The sequence below is a fragment of the Octopus bimaculoides genome, chromosome 1 (genome assembly GCF_001194135.2).
Source record: "Octopus bimaculoides isolate UCB-OBI-ISO-001 chromosome 1, ASM119413v2, whole genome shotgun sequence".
In the NCBI taxonomy this organism is placed as follows: domain Eukaryota; kingdom Metazoa; phylum Mollusca; class Cephalopoda; order Octopoda; family Octopodidae; genus Octopus; species Octopus bimaculoides.
Window position 1 is genome coordinate 119,255,936 of NC_068981.1, and position 19,130 is coordinate 119,275,065.

The window sequence follows — 19,130 nt, forward strand, 5'->3', positions numbered from 1 at the left end:
AACAAAATACACACACACCATCAACTAGATTAAATAAGCTCTCCCATATACATAGATACACAGAAATATACAATAATGATTTACAAAAGAAATTAATCAAAATTCGTCACTCACCTTACAGGTAAATTAAAATTACACATAAAGAAAAATAAAAACGAAGTAAATTTGAAAATATAAAATCAAATCACACATATATACAAATCAAACAATATTCCTATCATGAAAACTTGTAAAGCACCCTGCTGTACATAATGCAACCTTGCAGAATGCACATTGGAAAGTTGTTCCAACAGCCCTTCCACTAGGAGCTTTCCTTTTTCGATGAAGGCATCCGCGACACTGCTTTTTGCGACCCTCGATTCTTTTCTAATTTATGGAGATCGGCTGAATTCAGAGGGATATCTCTCTGGCAGGCTTTGCTTTTTCTCCCTACAGTTATTATTTTTTTGAGGAATAGCCAGCTCTTAGTTGCATTGCTACATCTGCATGGAACGGCAGATGGTCTCATCGCTTTCGAGCCGGCTCCGATTTGGTATATAGTATAAATGCATTAGTAATACTCATATTTACTATATACCAAACCAGGTATCGCCACCATTTATTCCCCGGTCTGTCAACTGGATAATAAGACATCATGTGATTCAGCCGATCTACACCACCCATGTACCTGTTATAATCGAGGTTCACAAATGGCGTGCCATTTTCATCCACATGTGACCGTGCACAGGTAGACAGAAAATTAATCTGCCTCTTATCTCTGTATGCGGTCACTAGCAAATTTCCTTTCTGCTGTTGAATTATTTCACCTTTTTTTTTTATATTCAACGGCAGTCCTTTTCTACTAGCGATCACTTGTAGCACCTGAATGTGTTGCCACAGTATCCAAATTCTTCGCAAGTTTGACCAAACTGAAAAAGTGGTCAAAAAATAATATACGGCCCTGGTTATGGTATGGAAGTGATAAATTCCAGACCACATCATACCCTAGACCATGCTGACTTACATAATTGTCTCTTTTGCCAGTATAAAATTCGGCACTGTCATGGTATTAGCTGTCAGAAGTGAAAGTAGAAAAATCTGACAAGGAACGTATCCTATTATTTTTAAACTTCAAACTTCATTTGTTTTCTATTTTGATAAATTCTCTCCGTTGAAAATTATATTTTTCTATTTTAAATAATTTGCAATTTCAGAAAATATATTTTTATATTAAATTTGCGTTTTCTAATTTGATAAATTCTACGGATACAAACAGAGGTGAACGAGTGATAGATAGATATATATATAGAGAGAGATAGTGAGATAGACAGACAGATAGATAGCTCCGGCTAGTCAGTAGCCAAAGAATCGACTCAAACCAGCAGTAACGTTCCTTGTCAGTTCTACTTTCAATTCTGACAGCTAATACCATGACAGTGCCTAAAATTCAAATTCAGAGCAGTACCCAGTCAAACTTTGATCCCGTTTTGTGGGCTTTCCTGGCATATATTGTCGAAAACACACACACGGCCTTCATAGCCCACCATACCCTCATCAATTGATAAATGTCTCCCTTGTCTATGAACCGTTTTATATGTGTTTTGAGTCAATGAGGGGTCTTATTTTAAATAAGGGATCAAAGTCTGGTTCTCCACGTACTGGTGTACTGCTCGTGTCTCTTATATGTAGATATTGAGTTAATTTCAAAAATCGTGTCCTCGTCATTATACTTGAGACATATTCGTCTCCAAAGGGTTCATCACTACTCCAGTAATTTGTTATTCTGGTTAACTTTCTAATGCCCATAATAATATTTATGGCAAAATATGCCTTAATTTCATTCAAGTTTGTGGGAAACCACAAACTATCCTTTCTTACGCTTTGTTTACATTCAGCGTAACGATTTGTTTCCGCCGTAATCATTTCAAATAGGTACATCGGTAAGACTGTGACTTGGTCCAGTTTCTTCAGAAAAATCACCGAAAGAAACAGTTTTAAAATTTTCACTCAATTCAGGTACCAATTCATTCTCTATATCGCTGTCATCGGAGCTCTCGGATTCACTGCTTTCACTTTCGGAAAATGAAACTTCAGATTCATTATCAAATACCATGTGCTTTTTTTTCTGGTTACAGAGTTAGATTTATCAAAGTCTTCAATGGAAAATCCTTCAAATTCTGACTCGCTGCTTGACAGAATAAAATTCGTATCCATTTTTTTGTCAGCATTACAAATTTTAAAAACACAACAGAAACAAATTTGGAAAAAAATCTCACAAAATTAAAATAACACGTCGATCGTTGTACAAAACTATAGCTGAACTGTTTACGCAGCATAATCACGTGTTTTAACGAATGTACTAACGAGATTTGCTCTGAAAATCTCATTTAAATATGAATATGTGATTACGCGCGGTTTTGGGCGGCTTGGTCACGTGAACCAAAATTTTTTTCGGGCAGCTTTGGGCGGTTTGGTGACGAAAGAGTCAAATTCTTTTCTGGCAGTAGCTCTTTATTGAGTATTGAGGTGAGAGGAGGTTACATGTTTATGTGGTAAATAATGAAAAATAACAGTATTTGTAAAAGTGCTTACATTATTTAGGTATGTAACTTTACATTCAAAGTTTGAATTGTCGTTTTTTTGTGATTGATGAAATATTTAGCAGACAAAAAATGGAATCATTTTAGTTAACTATCCTCTTCATGCACACCTCAATTTGAGGTCTTGTATCTATGTTAGAAATCATACCATCATCAGTGAGTTTGACACAAAGTAGTAAAACATTAAAATAGAGGCTTTCTGATATAAAATAGCTTGTGCTCAAGATCAACTAAGATCAATATATGAAACAAACTTCTTCCAAAAATGGAAAATTGTTTTTTTGCTAAATAATATTTATTGTATACTTGTGTATGTGTTACATTCTTTTACTGGTTTCAGTCATTAGACAGCAACTATCTTAAAACTTCAATGGTTTTAGTTTTGTTGAGCTGAGTGTTCAGTCTGGTGCACATTTTATCAAGTTTATTTGTTGAACAGTTAAGTTCAGTTGTTTTAAGTTAGGTTCTATGAAGGAAACAAATACTAGAAAGTAATTCATTTTGAGGTATCAGTTTACACCATTACACACACATGTGCGATGGGGTTCCACCTTTCAAATTTTACTCTTAAGGAATTGGTTACTCCAAGGCCACTTGCTCTTGGTGCCAAGCAATGGAATAGGAACATGGAACTACATTATTGCAAAACATATATTGTTTTCTTTGGTGTTTGAATTATTCAGAACTGTAAAAAGATGCCCTGAAACTTTTATTTAATATCTGTTTATGAAATCTAACTAAAGCTAAATAATCTTGCTTAGTTATATTTATCAACACTCTAAATCAGTTGTTCTCAAATCATTTTGACTTAATGTTGGCAGACTGGAAGTTAGATAAATAAATAAAATATTACTGGTGTACTTCACATGGAAAGTCAAACAAACATATGCACAAGTATGGTTGTGTGGTATGAAGCTTGCTTCCCAACTGCATGGTTCCGAGTTCAGTCCCACTGCATGGCAATTTGGGCAAGTGTTTTCTCTTATAGCCTCAGGCCGACCAAAGCCTTGTGAGTGGATTTGGATGATAGAAGCTGAAAGAAACCCGTCATATACACACACTATATATATATATATGTGTGTGTTCTCCCCCCCCCTCCAGCCACTGTTTAACAACTGGTGTTGATGTGTTTAAGTCCCCATAGCTTAGCAGTTTTGCAAAAGTGACCGATAGAATAAGTACTAGGCTTAAAAAAGAAAAAAGTCTTGGAATCAATTTGTTCAACTAAACCCCCCTCCAAGGTGGTTCCCCAGCATAGCCACAGTCAAATGACTGAAACAAGTAAAAGGTAAAAGATAAAAGAAACCAAGTTTTAAAGTCAGAAATAAGAAAATGTACAGAAACCTAATCCTTAGCTTTATATAGTCATATCAGAGTATATAAGAAAATTATGATCAACATAGTGACGTCAGTGCATGATTAACATGTTTTTTAATATACTGAAACCGTAATATGGATTTTCTAGAGACTTGTATTTTAAAAAATCCAAGGTGTATCTAGGTGTCCTTGCAACTTGCCACTGTGCTGTGTTTTAAAGACCATTGCTCTAAATGTACATTTTAATTGCATAAAAGAAATGCTAAATTAGTTGGTGTAGGTGACATTTTACATAGCTGAATGAACACTCTTACAATTATCATCGTCATTATTTGATATTACTTACATGGGTCAGATGGAATTTGTTGAGGCAGATTTTCTATAGTTGGATGCTCTTCTTGTCTCCCTCTGTCACCTCTTTCCTAGATAATAGTTAATCGATTCTGTGGTTAGACATTTTTTACAGAAGACTATAAACAGTTAAGCTCATTTACAATCATGTGATGTCAAGACAAAGGTACACACACGTGCGCGCTGGGTTTCTTTCAGCTTCTGTCTACCAAATCCACCCACATGGATTTGATCAGCCCAGTGTTGTTGATAAAGATGTCCAAAATGCCACACAGTGAGACTGAGCCCAAGATCACATGGTTATGAAGCAAGCTTCATAACTGCACAGTCATGCCTATGTCTAGCTATGCCTGTGCTTATATTTATTCTTTCACTAATTAAAATAATTACTTTGTAAGGTTTAAGGAAAATAAATGGATCATCATCATATCGGTGTTCATTTTTTCATGCTTGCATTGGTTGGAAAGGGTTTATTGAAGGAGGTTTTTTAATGGCTGGATGTCCTTCCTGTTGCCAGTCTTCACTTGTTTCTAAGCAAAGTAATATTTTCCCATGGCCAGTCATGTTGCAAAATACTGCAAATGAACGACATTGCTTATATGGTAGTGGCAGTCGTTTTACAATTAGCATACACTGTCAAGACAAGGAGACACAAGCATATACACACTCACACATGTGCACATATGTGCACACACATACATACTACAGGCTTCTTTCAGTTTCCATTTACCAAATCCACTCACAAGGTTTTGGTTAACCTGGAGCTGTAGTAGAATACACTTGCCCAAGGTGCCACGCACGAATGGGACTGAACCTGGAACCATGTGGTTGGGAAGCAAACTTTTTACCATATAGCCTCACCTGCACCTAGAAAATATAATGAAGTTGACTTTTAGTTATGCTGGATGGTATAATGCTTACTTTTTCTGTATGAATTTACTAATACCATTAAATGGTTAACTACTTTTTAGAGTCTGACGTTCATGCTGGTAAACACAGTTCAGGCCATATTTTACATTGCTTGGAGTTTCTACCTATCACAATGGAGCACCATTGGCATACATAGTGATATGGATATTCCTGACTGAAAAAAATGTAATGATATGGATTATCTTGATTGTATGTTTCTATTTTTGTCTGTTTATTACTAGGCACAGGTTTAAGTTTGTTGTACTGTTTACACCAATTTCGAACATTGGCTTCATTAACATTAAAATGCCTTCCAGCAGCTCTTTTGTCACGTTCAAATGCATGTTCAACATATTTAATTTCTCCTTTGCAGTAAACGATTCATAAGTTCTGCCCATACTGACAATAACAGTAATGACAAATTTTAAAGTTTGCTTGACATTTTATAAGTGTGAAAGGGATTAAAATTTCGATACTCTGTATCAAAAGTTCTGACAAGAATAGGCAGTAAAGAATTCTGTTTACATAATCAGTTTGATCAGTCACTTTCCTCTGTTGGCTGGGTAAAGTGTCATTCAAGTTGTTGTTTATTAGTAATTAAACTTAATTTGCAACACCTGTGTGTATTTATTAGCCTTGGTTTTGTTGGTAATTCTTATCAACAACTTTTCCTGTGATCGTGATTTGAGAAGACACAGCAGTATGCTAAAGATCGGACATAATCTCTTGTGAGCAAGAAATGTAAAATAAAGTTTATTATAAACAACACAAACACTTTGTAATTTAATAGCTTTCAACGTGATACCTGTTAAACAGAAATTATTTTTATTTAATGAAAATTTAATAAAATCTAATCATAAGTAAGTGAAATTATGCTAAATACAACTAAATTGAAAACCTTTTCCCCCTGGCTGTATCAGCAATTCTGAAGTTTTAGGTGTGAATTTTGCATTTGTAGAAGCTTTTTTAAACAAATTTTATCCTGAAAATCATTCCATACACACTTCTAAAACTACATGGGTTTTTACAGTAGTCTGAGCATCTTATCATTCATGATTTCTTGCTATCTTATTCATGAGATCTTTCATTCTGAAATCAGATTTCATTGCATCTTCCTCTGCTGTAGGCTCCTTCTACTTAGATTTCTTGACATTTCTACATTCTTCATACCTGTCTATCTGCACAGTTTTCTTTCTTACACACTATACTTGAATGCTGTAATGCTCATTGTTTTTTCTCAGTTCATTTGCACCCTGTAGCTCATACATGTTGACATTAAAACCCAGTTAACAGGTTCACTTCATTCTCTTTTCTTTTCAACTTTCCTCATTCACTACCCATGGCTTGCTATTGTACAATATTGTACTTTATATGCAAGTATTATACAACCTGCCCTCGACTTGGAGAGAGAAACTCATTGTGGTTAACATAGGTAATAATTACTTGAACCCCTTTACCACCCTATTTTAATTCTAGCTAGAGTCCTTTCACAACACCTACTTCCACCACTGATTATATCACCTCAACAGACTGTCAACTACTAGCAAGTATGTTGTGCAGATGAAAGATTGCATTTTGTAGATGCTTTTATTGCAAACTACTGCTTTGCATCTGTAACATATGAAAGTTTTTTTCTGTTAGTTAGCTTAAGATTCCACCACATCTTTTGTGCACCCATTGTTTACATTGGATATATTGTATCTCAAATATAATTGCAAATATTTAGAATAAAAAATAAATGACATTTCTAAATCTTAAAATTTTCTGCATTACAAGTAAATACGAAAGCCTGTGGTGTTAGGATTTGCAAGGAAATTGAGGCATCTTTTAGAAGTATGTATGGAATGATAATGGTGCACTTGATCTCACTGCTGCTGAAAAGGAGGAGGCATAGAAATGTTATTACAACAGGCTGTTAAATAATGGAATGTATAAATAAGTAAAGTTCTACCTCAAATAGAGTAAACAGAAGGACCAGCCATTGAAATTGACAACCATATAGTTGAAAGTGCAGCTAAGGATATGAAATCAAGGAAGATAGTTGAACCATCAGGGGTAATTGTTGAGATGCTTAACCCTTTAGCATTTAAACTGGTCATATCCAGTCCAAATATTCTACCTGCTTTATGTTCAAAACAACCAGATCCAGCCTCTCATACGTATCTTAGAAATGTCATTCTAAAAATAAACAATCACAACGTGATCGATGCCAAGCCCACTTGACTGGCTCCTGTGCCGGTAGCACATAAAGAGCACCCACTACACTCTCAGAGTGGATGGCGTTAGGAAGGGCATCCAGCTGTAGAAACATTGCTAGATCAGATTGGAGCCTGGTGTAGCCACTGGCTCTCCAGACACCAGTCAAACCGTCCAACCCATGCCAGCATGGAAAACGGATATTTAATGATGATGTTGATGACATCATCAAAATCTCAAAGCTACAAGATAATGCATGATTAATTGAAAACAATGTGATTAAATAAGCATTACATTTGATAGAATAATTTAAATACTAAATAGTTAAAATATCTGGCTAAGTATGTCACTGGTATTAGTCAGGTAATATAGAAGGGTGTCATACCCTGCAAAACAAAGCAGTATTATCCTTTGCTACAAGAGCAAAGGAGATATTCTAAAGTGGAGCAACTACAGATGCAACAAGTTGACAGACCAGATTATGAAAGTTACTGGATAAGTTATAGCACAACTAATTAGGAAGAGAATTAGTCTTGACAAGGTGCAGTTCAAGATTATGCTAGGATGAAGGTCACTATCAGTGAACTCCTCCAAGTGAGATTACAACTGAAATCCTTAGGTGCAAGCCACTCTACCTATATTTTGACAATTTCATGTCCTACAGTTTGGTTGTCATGAAGAAAACTGGGGGCAAATGAATAACTTGTGAGAGCTCTGGAAGACATTTACATACAAACATGGAAAAATGTATGCAAAAATGATGTTAGTAGGGGTGATGGACAAGATGTATAATATCTATATTTGAGTCTCTCACTGCTGTCATGCATACAGTAAGTCTCTGTTGCTCTCCCTTTTTTCTCATTTTATCTATGACACAACCCCTCTCCTATCAATGTTCTTCTATTGCTTTATTACTTTATCTCTCTTCTATCATACCACCTGTATAATGAGGGATAGTATTCCACAGATATGTATTCAGTCCCTACCTTACCACCATTTTTTTTTTTGCTAGCCATCTTTTTACCACTCTTGTTAAGTAGAACCTGTAACCCCTTCCTATTGAGGCAACACAGAAGTTCATGATTCAGAACTAACTACTTCTATTGGTCTGGAGAAGGCCTTTGCCAGGGTTCCCTGCCTACAGTCAAGTGGTTATTAACAAAACTAGGCATAGAAAAATGGCTTGAGAGCATTTTGCAAACTGTGTACAGAGGTACAGAGTACTCATGTTATCCATAGCCCTCATTGCTATCCATCAATCCCTCACTTTATTTCCTCCTCTATCATTCCTTGATGACATCCATCACTCTCCCTCTTATTTCTCTGTTTTCATTCACATTGTTCTTTATGATGTTTCTTATTCAATCTCATAACCAACATTCATCATGTAAACTCTCTCTAATTAATCTTTACTCTTTCATTACTCTTTTTCTTACTACTCTTTTGGTTTGGTTCTCTTTTATTTTCTCCCCTTTCTATTTGCTGGGAATAAGACAACCCCCTGGTACTGATAATAAATGATGGGAGAGAGAGAGAGAACTCTAAAAGTCTATACAGTATAGATATGGTCAAACATGTTTCATTCAGAATGATTACACAATTTTGTGTATATGCAAGCATTTAAAGTTCAGTGTCCCCCCCCCTATATATATGTATTTATTTCCTTGAGAGATTTACAAATGAATTTAGCTCATTTTGGAACATCTCAACCTACCATTATATTGTGAGAAAGAAGAATGTGAGATTGCTGAATGTTAAACAAGAGAAGGTAAAATTAGACATTTGAAGTGTCTAATTTTGTACACAGGTTTTCTTCGATGTAATATGAGGAGTTATGAATAAGAAATGAATAGAGTGGAATCAAAGACAGAAGGAAAAGGGAAAAGAAGAGTGGGATGAAAGAAAGAGATAGATGGTGTATAAAAGAAAAAAGGGAAAGGGAATAGAATAAATCATGAAGTGAGAGAAAAACTGGTTGAATGAAAAGAAACTCGCTACTGACTGACATGGCATAAACACAACAAGCAACTGGGTAATTTATTCCTCCAAGAGACAGGTGTGGCTGGTATTTAAAACAAAGCTTTGTTGAATAATAATAGCATGGGTAAAAATGTGTTCATAGTTTGGGAGAGAGAAAAGTTAGTTTAAGGATAGAAATTTAAAATATTGTTTAAAATGAGAGAGAAATGAAAAACAAACCACCATAATGACTTGACTTAGCTCCATATTTGTCAGCAAAAGTTGGTTGGAATGAGTCATCTGGTACTTATATTCCTGTTATCATTTCTATAGTTTTCAACATTTTGTATAATATATATTTTTTTTGTTAAATTAGAAATTTATGATTCATAAGTATCATAAGTGCCCTGGCTCAAGCCATTAGATTTATAGAAAAAGAGAAAGGTGTTTGTGTGACATGTATACTGTTCTACACTGACTGACTATTATTACAGCCCATTGATATGAAAATAGTTTAGTTTTTAGGTAAACATTTTCATTTTTAGATTATTCAGTTGAAGGTGTTATTGAGTTTAAGATGTTATTGCGATTTCAAGAATATTTAGTTTTTTTCTTGTGTTTTTTCTTTTTACATGTGGATCTGAGGAAGGGGCAATGGTCTTAGGTTCTCCAAAATGGGTGAGAATAATGTTGTTAATGTTACACCTGTAGGAAAGATATGAGTAGGGAGGAGAATCCAGAGGGCTTAGGTATCGAACAGAAAAGACTAGGCACAGTGGATGGTGTGGGACCAGTGGGTGGGGATGAGGCACAACAAGACTTGATGAGAGAAGAGTGGGCCAAAAGCACAATGCCAGCCAATTCCCAGGATCAGAGACCATTATAATAGTGATGGAAAAAAACATAGGGAGGAGACAGCACACTTATGGAGGATGCGTGTAATTTTAAGCCAAACTAACAAGTGGCTTTTCTCTAGCTGTGATCTAAGCTGTCTATGCATGAGTGGCAATAGCACCATCCTGGCTCTATTGGGCAGCAGCACTGTCCCAAATGTTTTCCATTTTCATTTTCTTTACTAGGTAGAGTGGTGGCTAGCAGAATTGTTAGAGCTGCTGAGAAAATAGTTTGTGGTAGTTAGTTGTCTGAGGTCCAGTTTGCTTTTTAACTTTCTGGGGTGTATAGGGTAGCAGTTACTAATACTTTCATCAATGCAATACCTGACGTTTTTTTTAACATTTGAAATATCATACAGGTAAATGTTAAGTAATAATGAGGTTGGTCAGTATTTAGGTGGGTATTATTGGGAAAAATGTTGTTATAGGCTGAGGACACAAGATGATGGTGCATTTATCTGCAGCAGCTATGTAAATGTCTTCTACATAGATATTTGTTGATTTAACTATTACAAGGCTAATTCTTGTAAGGGTATCATGTAATTTGATTGAATAGTATCAGTGTATTACTCTAACTGCCATAAAAAAAAAGAAAGTGTTTCCAATTCAGAGGAACTAAGTAAATGCAACAAGTTATTTAGTCGATATTCTACTGTATCTACCGTCTTGTGACATTGTTCATTGACTGTAATAATATGTATAAAAGTTATCTAATTTTGTTTTGTTTGCATACAATGATAATGTAAACTAAAATGAATTACAATAATTACAGTAAGCTCAATTCAATGATTACAATAATCATTGGTTTATTTGCCATGCTTTTTCTCAAAGGAATAATGTGTATCAATTAAGGCAACAAATTTTTCCTTCATTTTAGAACATCCTAAATAATACCATTAAATGAGCTACTGTTGTTTTTAGTTCCAGATCAGTCCTGGTTATGCAGACCTATGATTAAAGCCACTTTAGCTTTAACTGTCCCATCTGTTCTGAGACACAATATATCTAGGATTATGTTATCCAATGGGTTGTTTTTGTTTTTAAAAATAAAGACAAGGTTGTGATTTGTGGAAGATTCAGCTGCTATTTCTAGCAGATTGAGTGATTGCATGGAGCTTTCCTTGTTGGTTTGATATTATTATTTAGAAACAATATCTAAACTTTAACCTTTGGAGTACACTAATTAATGGGTTCTCCTAGGCATGTTGTTCATGTCTAGGAGAACCCAATATATCTAGAACTACATCCCCTTCTTTATGCATGAACCTGATATGACACAAACTGCACAGATTGATGCAACACAATTAGATGCACAATATCCTACTCATAACAGACAGTTGCAGGATGAGTTGAAATGATTGTTGTACTGAATAAATACTAGTGCTAAATCTATCTTCCATTTCCTTCATAAGTTGTTATTATCTCAACTAACACTGTGGAATTCCTGACATAGATCCAGGGGGAACATGTCCCAACTGTGGATGACACCAAGTAGCCCAATCTGTGAATGTGCTTTACCCAACACACTAATTGACATATACTCATTGATCCAAAAAATTACACACATGCACACACACACACACACACACACACACACACACACACACACACACACACAAAACTACTTTTGTAAGAAGAGTGGTGACTCTGACTAAGGTTAGCAGGCTGAATTTTTGTAGTCACTGTCACCAATTTTCTTGTAAAAGTATAATAAATATATACTCTACAAAAAGTATTGTGTTTTTCAGTTTAATGTAAAAAATTTTTTTATTATAACTCAACATAAAAACAAATGATAATTTAAATATACAATGTATATACGTCTGTTATATAATGAATATGTGTCTTAACTAATATCTTCTTTATTTTTGCAGTTTCTGTGGGAAAGACATCTCTAATTCTTTCCCTAGTTAGTGAAGAGTTTCCAGAAGAGGTTAGTCTGTTATAATTTTCTTATTTCATATTTTCTTTTTTGCATTGCCAAGTAAGTAGTGAATCCTTAAACTGCTCAACCTCCACATGTGAAGAGATTTAAGAGTAATTGAAAATCTTTAACCACTACTAAAAACTGAAGGTGAACAAAATTAAGAATGCAGTAGAAATTTTAGTTACGATACTATTTTCTTTGACATCCATCTGTCTCAAGAGACAATGTAGTTTTGCACTTCTGGCCTGTCAATGACCACTCTAGTGTACAAGTCTAAGTTGGGTGTATGGAGATCCAGGATTGATCAGATCCAGGCTGTTTCTTTTGGTTTCATTAGTGTGGTCCAGAGGAGTGTAGGGGAGTAAATTTGGCTCTGGAGTTCTGGAACAGTGTCAAATTGAATGTCAATCTGCCTTAAGAGTTCTATTAAAAAGATTTATAAGGTTTGCTCCATAGCATTTTCTCTCAAACCAAAGCATTTGTTTACCCATTAGCCAGGGTTCTGTAACCCTTGACTAGGCCCTATACCAGGTGCTGTCAGCTGAAGGTGGGACTCATGTCAGACAGGGTGATCATGTTCTGAAGTAGTGACTGAAGTTACTACTTACTATCCTTAGGTTAATAGCTATGCTAATTAAACATTTTATTGCTATTAACTAATAGCTTCATTAAAGACAAAGAACTAATTAACTCTAAGTAGGTGCAATATGGCTATGTGGTTAAAAAGTTTGCTTCCCAACCATGTTTTGAGTTCAGTTCCACTGCACATCATCTTGGGTAAGTGCCTTCTACTGTCACCTTGGGCTGCCCAAAGCTGTGTGCATGGATTTGATAGACAGAATCTGAAAGAAGTCTGTTGTGTGTGAGTGCATTGTAAGTGTGGGTGAATATTGTGTTTGTGTTTCTTTATTTTAATATTGCGCGAGAGTTGTAAACGGGTGTCATTGTCATACAAACTTTATCATTTGTTTTTAATCTTCTGTGAAAGGGGAAATATCACCTTGCTCAGAAACAGGTGAAAGTTAGCAACAGGAAGGATATCTGGCTATAGAAAATTGCCTCACTAAATTCTGTCTAACTCATGCAAGCATGGAAAACTGGATGTTAAAGTGCTGTAAAATGATGATGGTGAAACTATGATATTTTGCAGTATAATGTTTTCTCAACAGTATGTGATGTTTTTATTCTTGTTTGACAATACTATGAAAGGGAATCATCTAATCATCTTATATATATGAGAAAAATTATTTCCACTGTTTAATTTTGAATGACTTAAAAGTATAAAACAAATTTTGAATAATTTTTTTCAATCACATCACATATTTTACAAGTTTCCTCAGAGATGAGAAAAGAGACAATTTTGTCAATGCCTTTCTAAGTGGTTGAATCCAAGAAATAAAGGTTCAGCTAACAACAAGAGTATATTCAGTTTTCTATCTAAATATATTATTGAATCTTCTTCAACCAAGTAGATATGATACCATAATTAATGGGAAGAATTAAATTAAAGAGTATAACCTTTAAAAGAAAATCATAATTTAACAAATGATTATATTAAAAAAAATACTCTGTATGATTATATTTAAAAATGCCCTACATTTAAAATGACTGTATTTAAAAATGTCCTCTTCACGTAAACAAATGTTTTGTATTGGAAATTTATCATTATTATAAGTAATTATAAGTTATTAACCCTTTTGTTACCATATTTCTGTTGAAATATGCTGCCCTTGTTTCAATTAATTTTGGAAATAATTAAGGATTTAATAAAATAACTGTCTTTATTAAGCAGATGTTTGAAACATAGATTAACATAAAATTATGATGGAAGGTTTTAATTTAGATCTCTTTAAAACTGGGAATTTGTATCATTGAACCAATGGCAGTTTCAGGTGGTTGGTATGAAAAGGGTTAAAAACTGCATCCATATATTTATGTCAGAAGGGTGTGTTATATCTGGATTGCACCTAGTTATCCATTTAACTGCCTTTGTGCCATAATTCTATTCAACCAGAGATGCAGTTAAACAACAACAAAACTGCCCATCTTCTCCATGTCATTAATCATAAGGTAAAATCCAGAATCAGAGGAATCCAGTATGGTTATGTATCAACAAAAAGTAATCCAAAAGAAATTGTAGTTTATTAAAAATAAGCTTAATTGCCATGTGGAAAGGAAACTACTGACATTTCAGGCTCAGGCTCTTTCTCCAGTAAAAAAGGAGAGATTGATACATGGAATGTTATTACAATATTTCGCAAAAAAATGATTGGCATCATAACCTTAAGGGACAGCTGTAGTTGTTATCACTGTATGATTATGATTATAGATACTAAAAATAATTGTTTATTAACAATAATTGTTTTAAAACATTAAGGTGTGGGCTTAGTGGTGTGGTTGAGAAGTTTGCTTCTTCACCATATAATTTTAGGTTCAGTCCCATTAGCGCCGCTTGACTGGCATCCATGCTAGTGGAGCACTAAGAGCACCATCCGAGCGTGATCATTGCCAGGGCCGCTGATTGGCTCCTGTGCCAGTGGCATGTAAAAAGCACCATTTGAGCGTGGTCATTACCAGCATCGCCTTACTGGCATGTGGAAGACAACATTCGAGCAAGGTCGTTGCCAGTGTCGCTGGACTGGCTCCTGTGCATGTGGCACATAAAAAACACCATTTGAGCGTGGCCGTTGCCAGTACCACCTGACTGGCTCTCGTGCTAGTGGCACGTAAAACCACCCACTACACTCTCGGAGTGGTTGGTGTTAGGAAGGGCATCCAGCTGTAGAAACTCTGCCAGATCAGATTGGAGCCTGGTGCAGCCATCTGGCTCGCCAGTCCTCAGTCAAATCGTCTACCCATGCCAGCATGGAAAGCAGACATTAAACGATGATGATGATGATGATGTCCAAAGCTGATCAAAGCCTTGTGAATGAATTTGGTAAATGTAAATTGAAAGAAGATCATTGTGTAATGGATGTAAAAACAAATGAACAAAAGAAAAATGTTCATTTCATATCATGTTTCATTGCTAACTCCTATAAAGAATCTTTTTATCAAGTATTCATAAATAATATCTAATTTGATTACTTAAATCAGTTTCCATGTTGTATATTGTTTGAAGTTTTCTCGTCCGCTTTTGATTCTTTTCATGTTTATGTTTATTTCTAAAAACAATTGATTTAGGGGAAAAAATACTTCCTTTTATTTTCTACTTGGGTTGAGATTTGTTGACTAGTTCTTGGAATTTTTCTGTAGGTGCCAGCAAAAGCAGAGGAGATTACTATTCCTGCTGATGTTACACCAGAACGGGTTCCCACTCACATAGTTGACTTTTCAGGTAAAAGACTTTATATAATCAAATAACTTCCATAAGAATGTCCTTTGACCATATACATTTTTTTGTTTCCTAATAGTCTTAGAATTTCTTTTTTAAAGTATGTAACACCTGTACTTTAGAAATTCATTTTTTGGTCATTTATCTTTGATTGGATGGTTGGTGTTATTGATGACCAGATGTAGTAACCAAATTGTACTATTGTGCTGCAGATTAATCTAATTCATACCACCTTGGAAAAATGAATATTTAATATTGAGGATTTTTAATAAAATTATCAAAATAAAATAAAGTGCCTTTTTAGCTGGTTCAATTATAATTGAAGCATTTTTGGTTACATTTCATTTCCTGTCAGAATATTGCATAAAATACTTTCAATCCTCTTCAAAACTACATAGCATTGCTTTTTAATACTTTTCTTTTCTATATATTCTTGTACAGCAAGGAAAATGTTAAAGGTCATTAACCTTTTAGCATTTAATCTGGCCACATCTGCCCAAATATTCTACTTGTTTTATATTAAAATGGACCAGATCCAACCTCTCACACCCATCCTACAATGTCTTTCTAAAATTATGCAAACACACCATTAAAATCTTGAAGCCACAAGCTGCATGATTAATTCAAAACAATATGAATAAATAAGCATTACATTTGATAGAGAAATCTGAATTCTAAAGGGTTAAGGATAAACCAGACAGTTTAACGCAATAGTTTAGTTTTCTCTCCATTATTAATTAATATCCACTGCACCTAAATCTTCTGTATATTGTTAATAAATATGTAAGAAGGTGAAGATTGAAACCACAAGCTGAAGAGTGGTAGTTAATTCGTTATACTATCAGACTCATGATTGAACTCAATTAGAATTTACAAGAACTCCCATTAGAATTTTCATTTTTGTCTTTGATTTGTATTTGATGTCCTCCCCCACAATCTAGTATATATCAAGTTTTTTCAGTCGTACTTCCTCTGAGCTGCCTAAGTCCAGCTTTGTTAAGGTGTGGTGAAACCACAAAGTAAATTTATGCAATCTGCTTGGAGTACTTTTTCATTACTTACATGCATGAAATACATGCTTGCTGTATTGAATCTTATTAATGATAGAGTGATTGAAATTAGAAGAATCAAGCTATAAGATAACAAATGTTTGAAGAACCAATTGTCTCCTCAAAGCCTTATTTTGCAGATATGCATTACCCTAATGAATATTTCTTCTTTCTAGTTATTAAAAAAAAGTACAACAGGTTCCAGGTTCAGTCTCATTGCAGGACACCTTGGACAAATGTCGTCTACTATAACCTTGAGCCGAGTAAAATCTTGTGAGTGGATTTGGTAGATGGAAATTGAAAGAAATCAATGTGTGTATGTGTGTGTCTGTATATATATATATATATATATATATATATAGCTAGCTAGCTCTGTGTGTGTGTCTTTGTGTCTGTGTTTGTCCTCCACCATTACTTCTTGTCAGCTGCTGTTGATGTGTTTACATCTCTGTAACTTAGTGGCTTGGTAAAAGAGACCGATAGAATAAGTACCAGGTTTAAAAAAAAGAAGTCCTGGGGTCATTTAATTGACTAAATTACTTCAAGGTGATACCCCAGTATGGCTGCAGTCTGAAACAAGTAAAAGATTAACATAGAAATACATTAACTATAATGTAGCATTAATTATACTCTAGAATTGCATTATTGTCATCATGACCATACTAGCTTGAATTGGAAAGGATAGAAATATAAATAAATTTCAAATATTACTATTCTATTGTCTCCATGTGTCTATATACAGCTTTGTTCCATCATTTTAATTCTGATTTTACTTTTGCAGCTCAAGAACAAGATGAAAATGCTCTATGTAATGAAATACAAAAGGTATTATCATTTATTCATTTTTCTTTCTTTTTTCAGCCTTAAATTATTATGAAAGTAAAAGTTAATAGAATCATTGTACCACAGCATTCAGTAAATACACCACATAAATATTGTATTGAAAATATGTATGCACACACACACCTGGGCATAAAATCCTAGACCAAATATGTTTTCATCCAAGCCATACCAGCACGGAAAAACAAACATTAAAAGAACAAATGCAGAGAGAGAGAGAGAGAGAGTTAGTTAGTTGAAAAGTTCATAGGCTGACTAAGATTCTCTCATGGAATGCAACCAGATGAGGTTATTTTTCAACATAATTGCCCTTGCTGTCCTCTCACTTCTTCCATCGGTGTTGGATCCCATTGATGAAGAATCTTTCATCCTGTTCATCAAAAAAGTCAAAAACAGCAGATACAGGTTCCCAGCCAAGTGTTGTCTCATGTTGGAGAAGCATATGATAGTCAAATAGGGCCAAATCAGGAGATTAGGGAGGGTAATCAACCAGACATGCATAGCAGCCACTGAAAGCAAGGACTTGTGTGCTGGACCAGTGTCCAGATGAAACAAGACCCTATTTGTCAGTTTTCCTGGACATTTGGTCTTGATAGCCTTTCGTAACTGCCTCAGCAAGTTAGCATTATACACTCCATTGATGCAGTAGCCTTTTTGAAGATCTTCAATAAACACAATGCTTTTAGCATCCTCAAAACTGAGGCCATCACCTTCCTTGAGGATGAGATGACATTGGTCTTCTTTGGAGCAGGTGAGGGGGAATGTTTCCACTGCTTGGATTGTCTCTGTTTTTGATTCAAAGTAATGAACCTAACACTGATCCTGGGTTAGGAAGCGTTCAAGGAAACCAGATGATCTGTCCCAAACAATGTCAAATTTTCCTGTGATGTGATCAGCCTGTTGTGGTTTTGATCATGTGTCAGAAACCTTTGTTATGCCAAATTCATTGTGCAGAATATTCTCAACTGTCTCACGGGATATGCTTATGGCATTGACTATTGGATTCATGATCAACTGCCTGTCATCTGGGAGCTCCTCTATGCTGATGACCTTGCTCTAATAGCTGAGTCACTATCAGAACTAGAGGAGAAGTTTCAGGTGTGGAAGCAAGGTCTAGAATCAAAGGGCCTCAGAGTCAACCTAACAAAAACCAGTTGCAGGACATCCAGACCTTGGGTCATTTTCAGTATTCTCCCTTCTCTTCCTAAATACTGCTGCCCACTTTTGCACAGTGGATGAAGCTTGAGTGTCATCCCCTATTGTAACAATCATGTTAGCATGAATGTCCCTGGAGGCTAAAGCTCTTTTCTGAAGGTACTTGATAACACCTCACTGCCAGATTTTGTCCATTTTTCAAGTGAAGACTAGTTTTGAAGTTTTCTTTGATGTTAGTTTACTTGGAAACAAACAAAGCTGTTATTAATAAGAAGAGTTGAAATGAATGTATGCAAGATTTCATAGTTCTTGCATCACACCTTCACAATCAGCCTATGGTGTGTGCATGTCTGTATAAAGGCACAGGCAAGACTGTGTGGTTAAGAAGTTCTCTTTGCAACCATTTGGTTTCAAGTTCAGTCCCACTGTGCAGTACCTGCCTATAATCTACTATAGCTCCAGGCTAACCAATGCCTTGTGAGTTAATATGGTTGAGGGAAGCTATAGTAAATCTGTTGTATATTTAGGTGCGTGTGTGAATGTTGACACTCTATAGCTTTCCTTCAGCAAAATGGTGAATGAGGTTTAAATTCTTTGTTGACGTAACTCATCATTCTGCAC

General features: G+C 35.1%; 1 protein-coding gene across 2 annotated transcripts in view; it reads left to right on the forward strand.

The window, feature by feature from the left end:
* Nucleotides 1-19,130, forward strand: part of LOC106871508 (mitochondrial Rho GTPase 1) — a 99,496-nt gene that overhangs the window by 26,668 nt on the left and 53,698 nt on the right. For both annotated transcript variants that reach the window (XM_014918007.2, XM_014918008.2), the window contains exons 2-4: nucleotides 12,079-12,137; nucleotides 15,387-15,468; nucleotides 17,296-17,339. In XM_014918007.2, coding sequence (XP_014773493.1) covers nucleotides 12,079-12,137; nucleotides 15,387-15,468; nucleotides 17,296-17,339 — 185 coding nt within the window. The remainder of the gene's footprint in view (nucleotides 1-12,078; nucleotides 12,138-15,386; nucleotides 15,469-17,295; nucleotides 17,340-19,130) is intronic.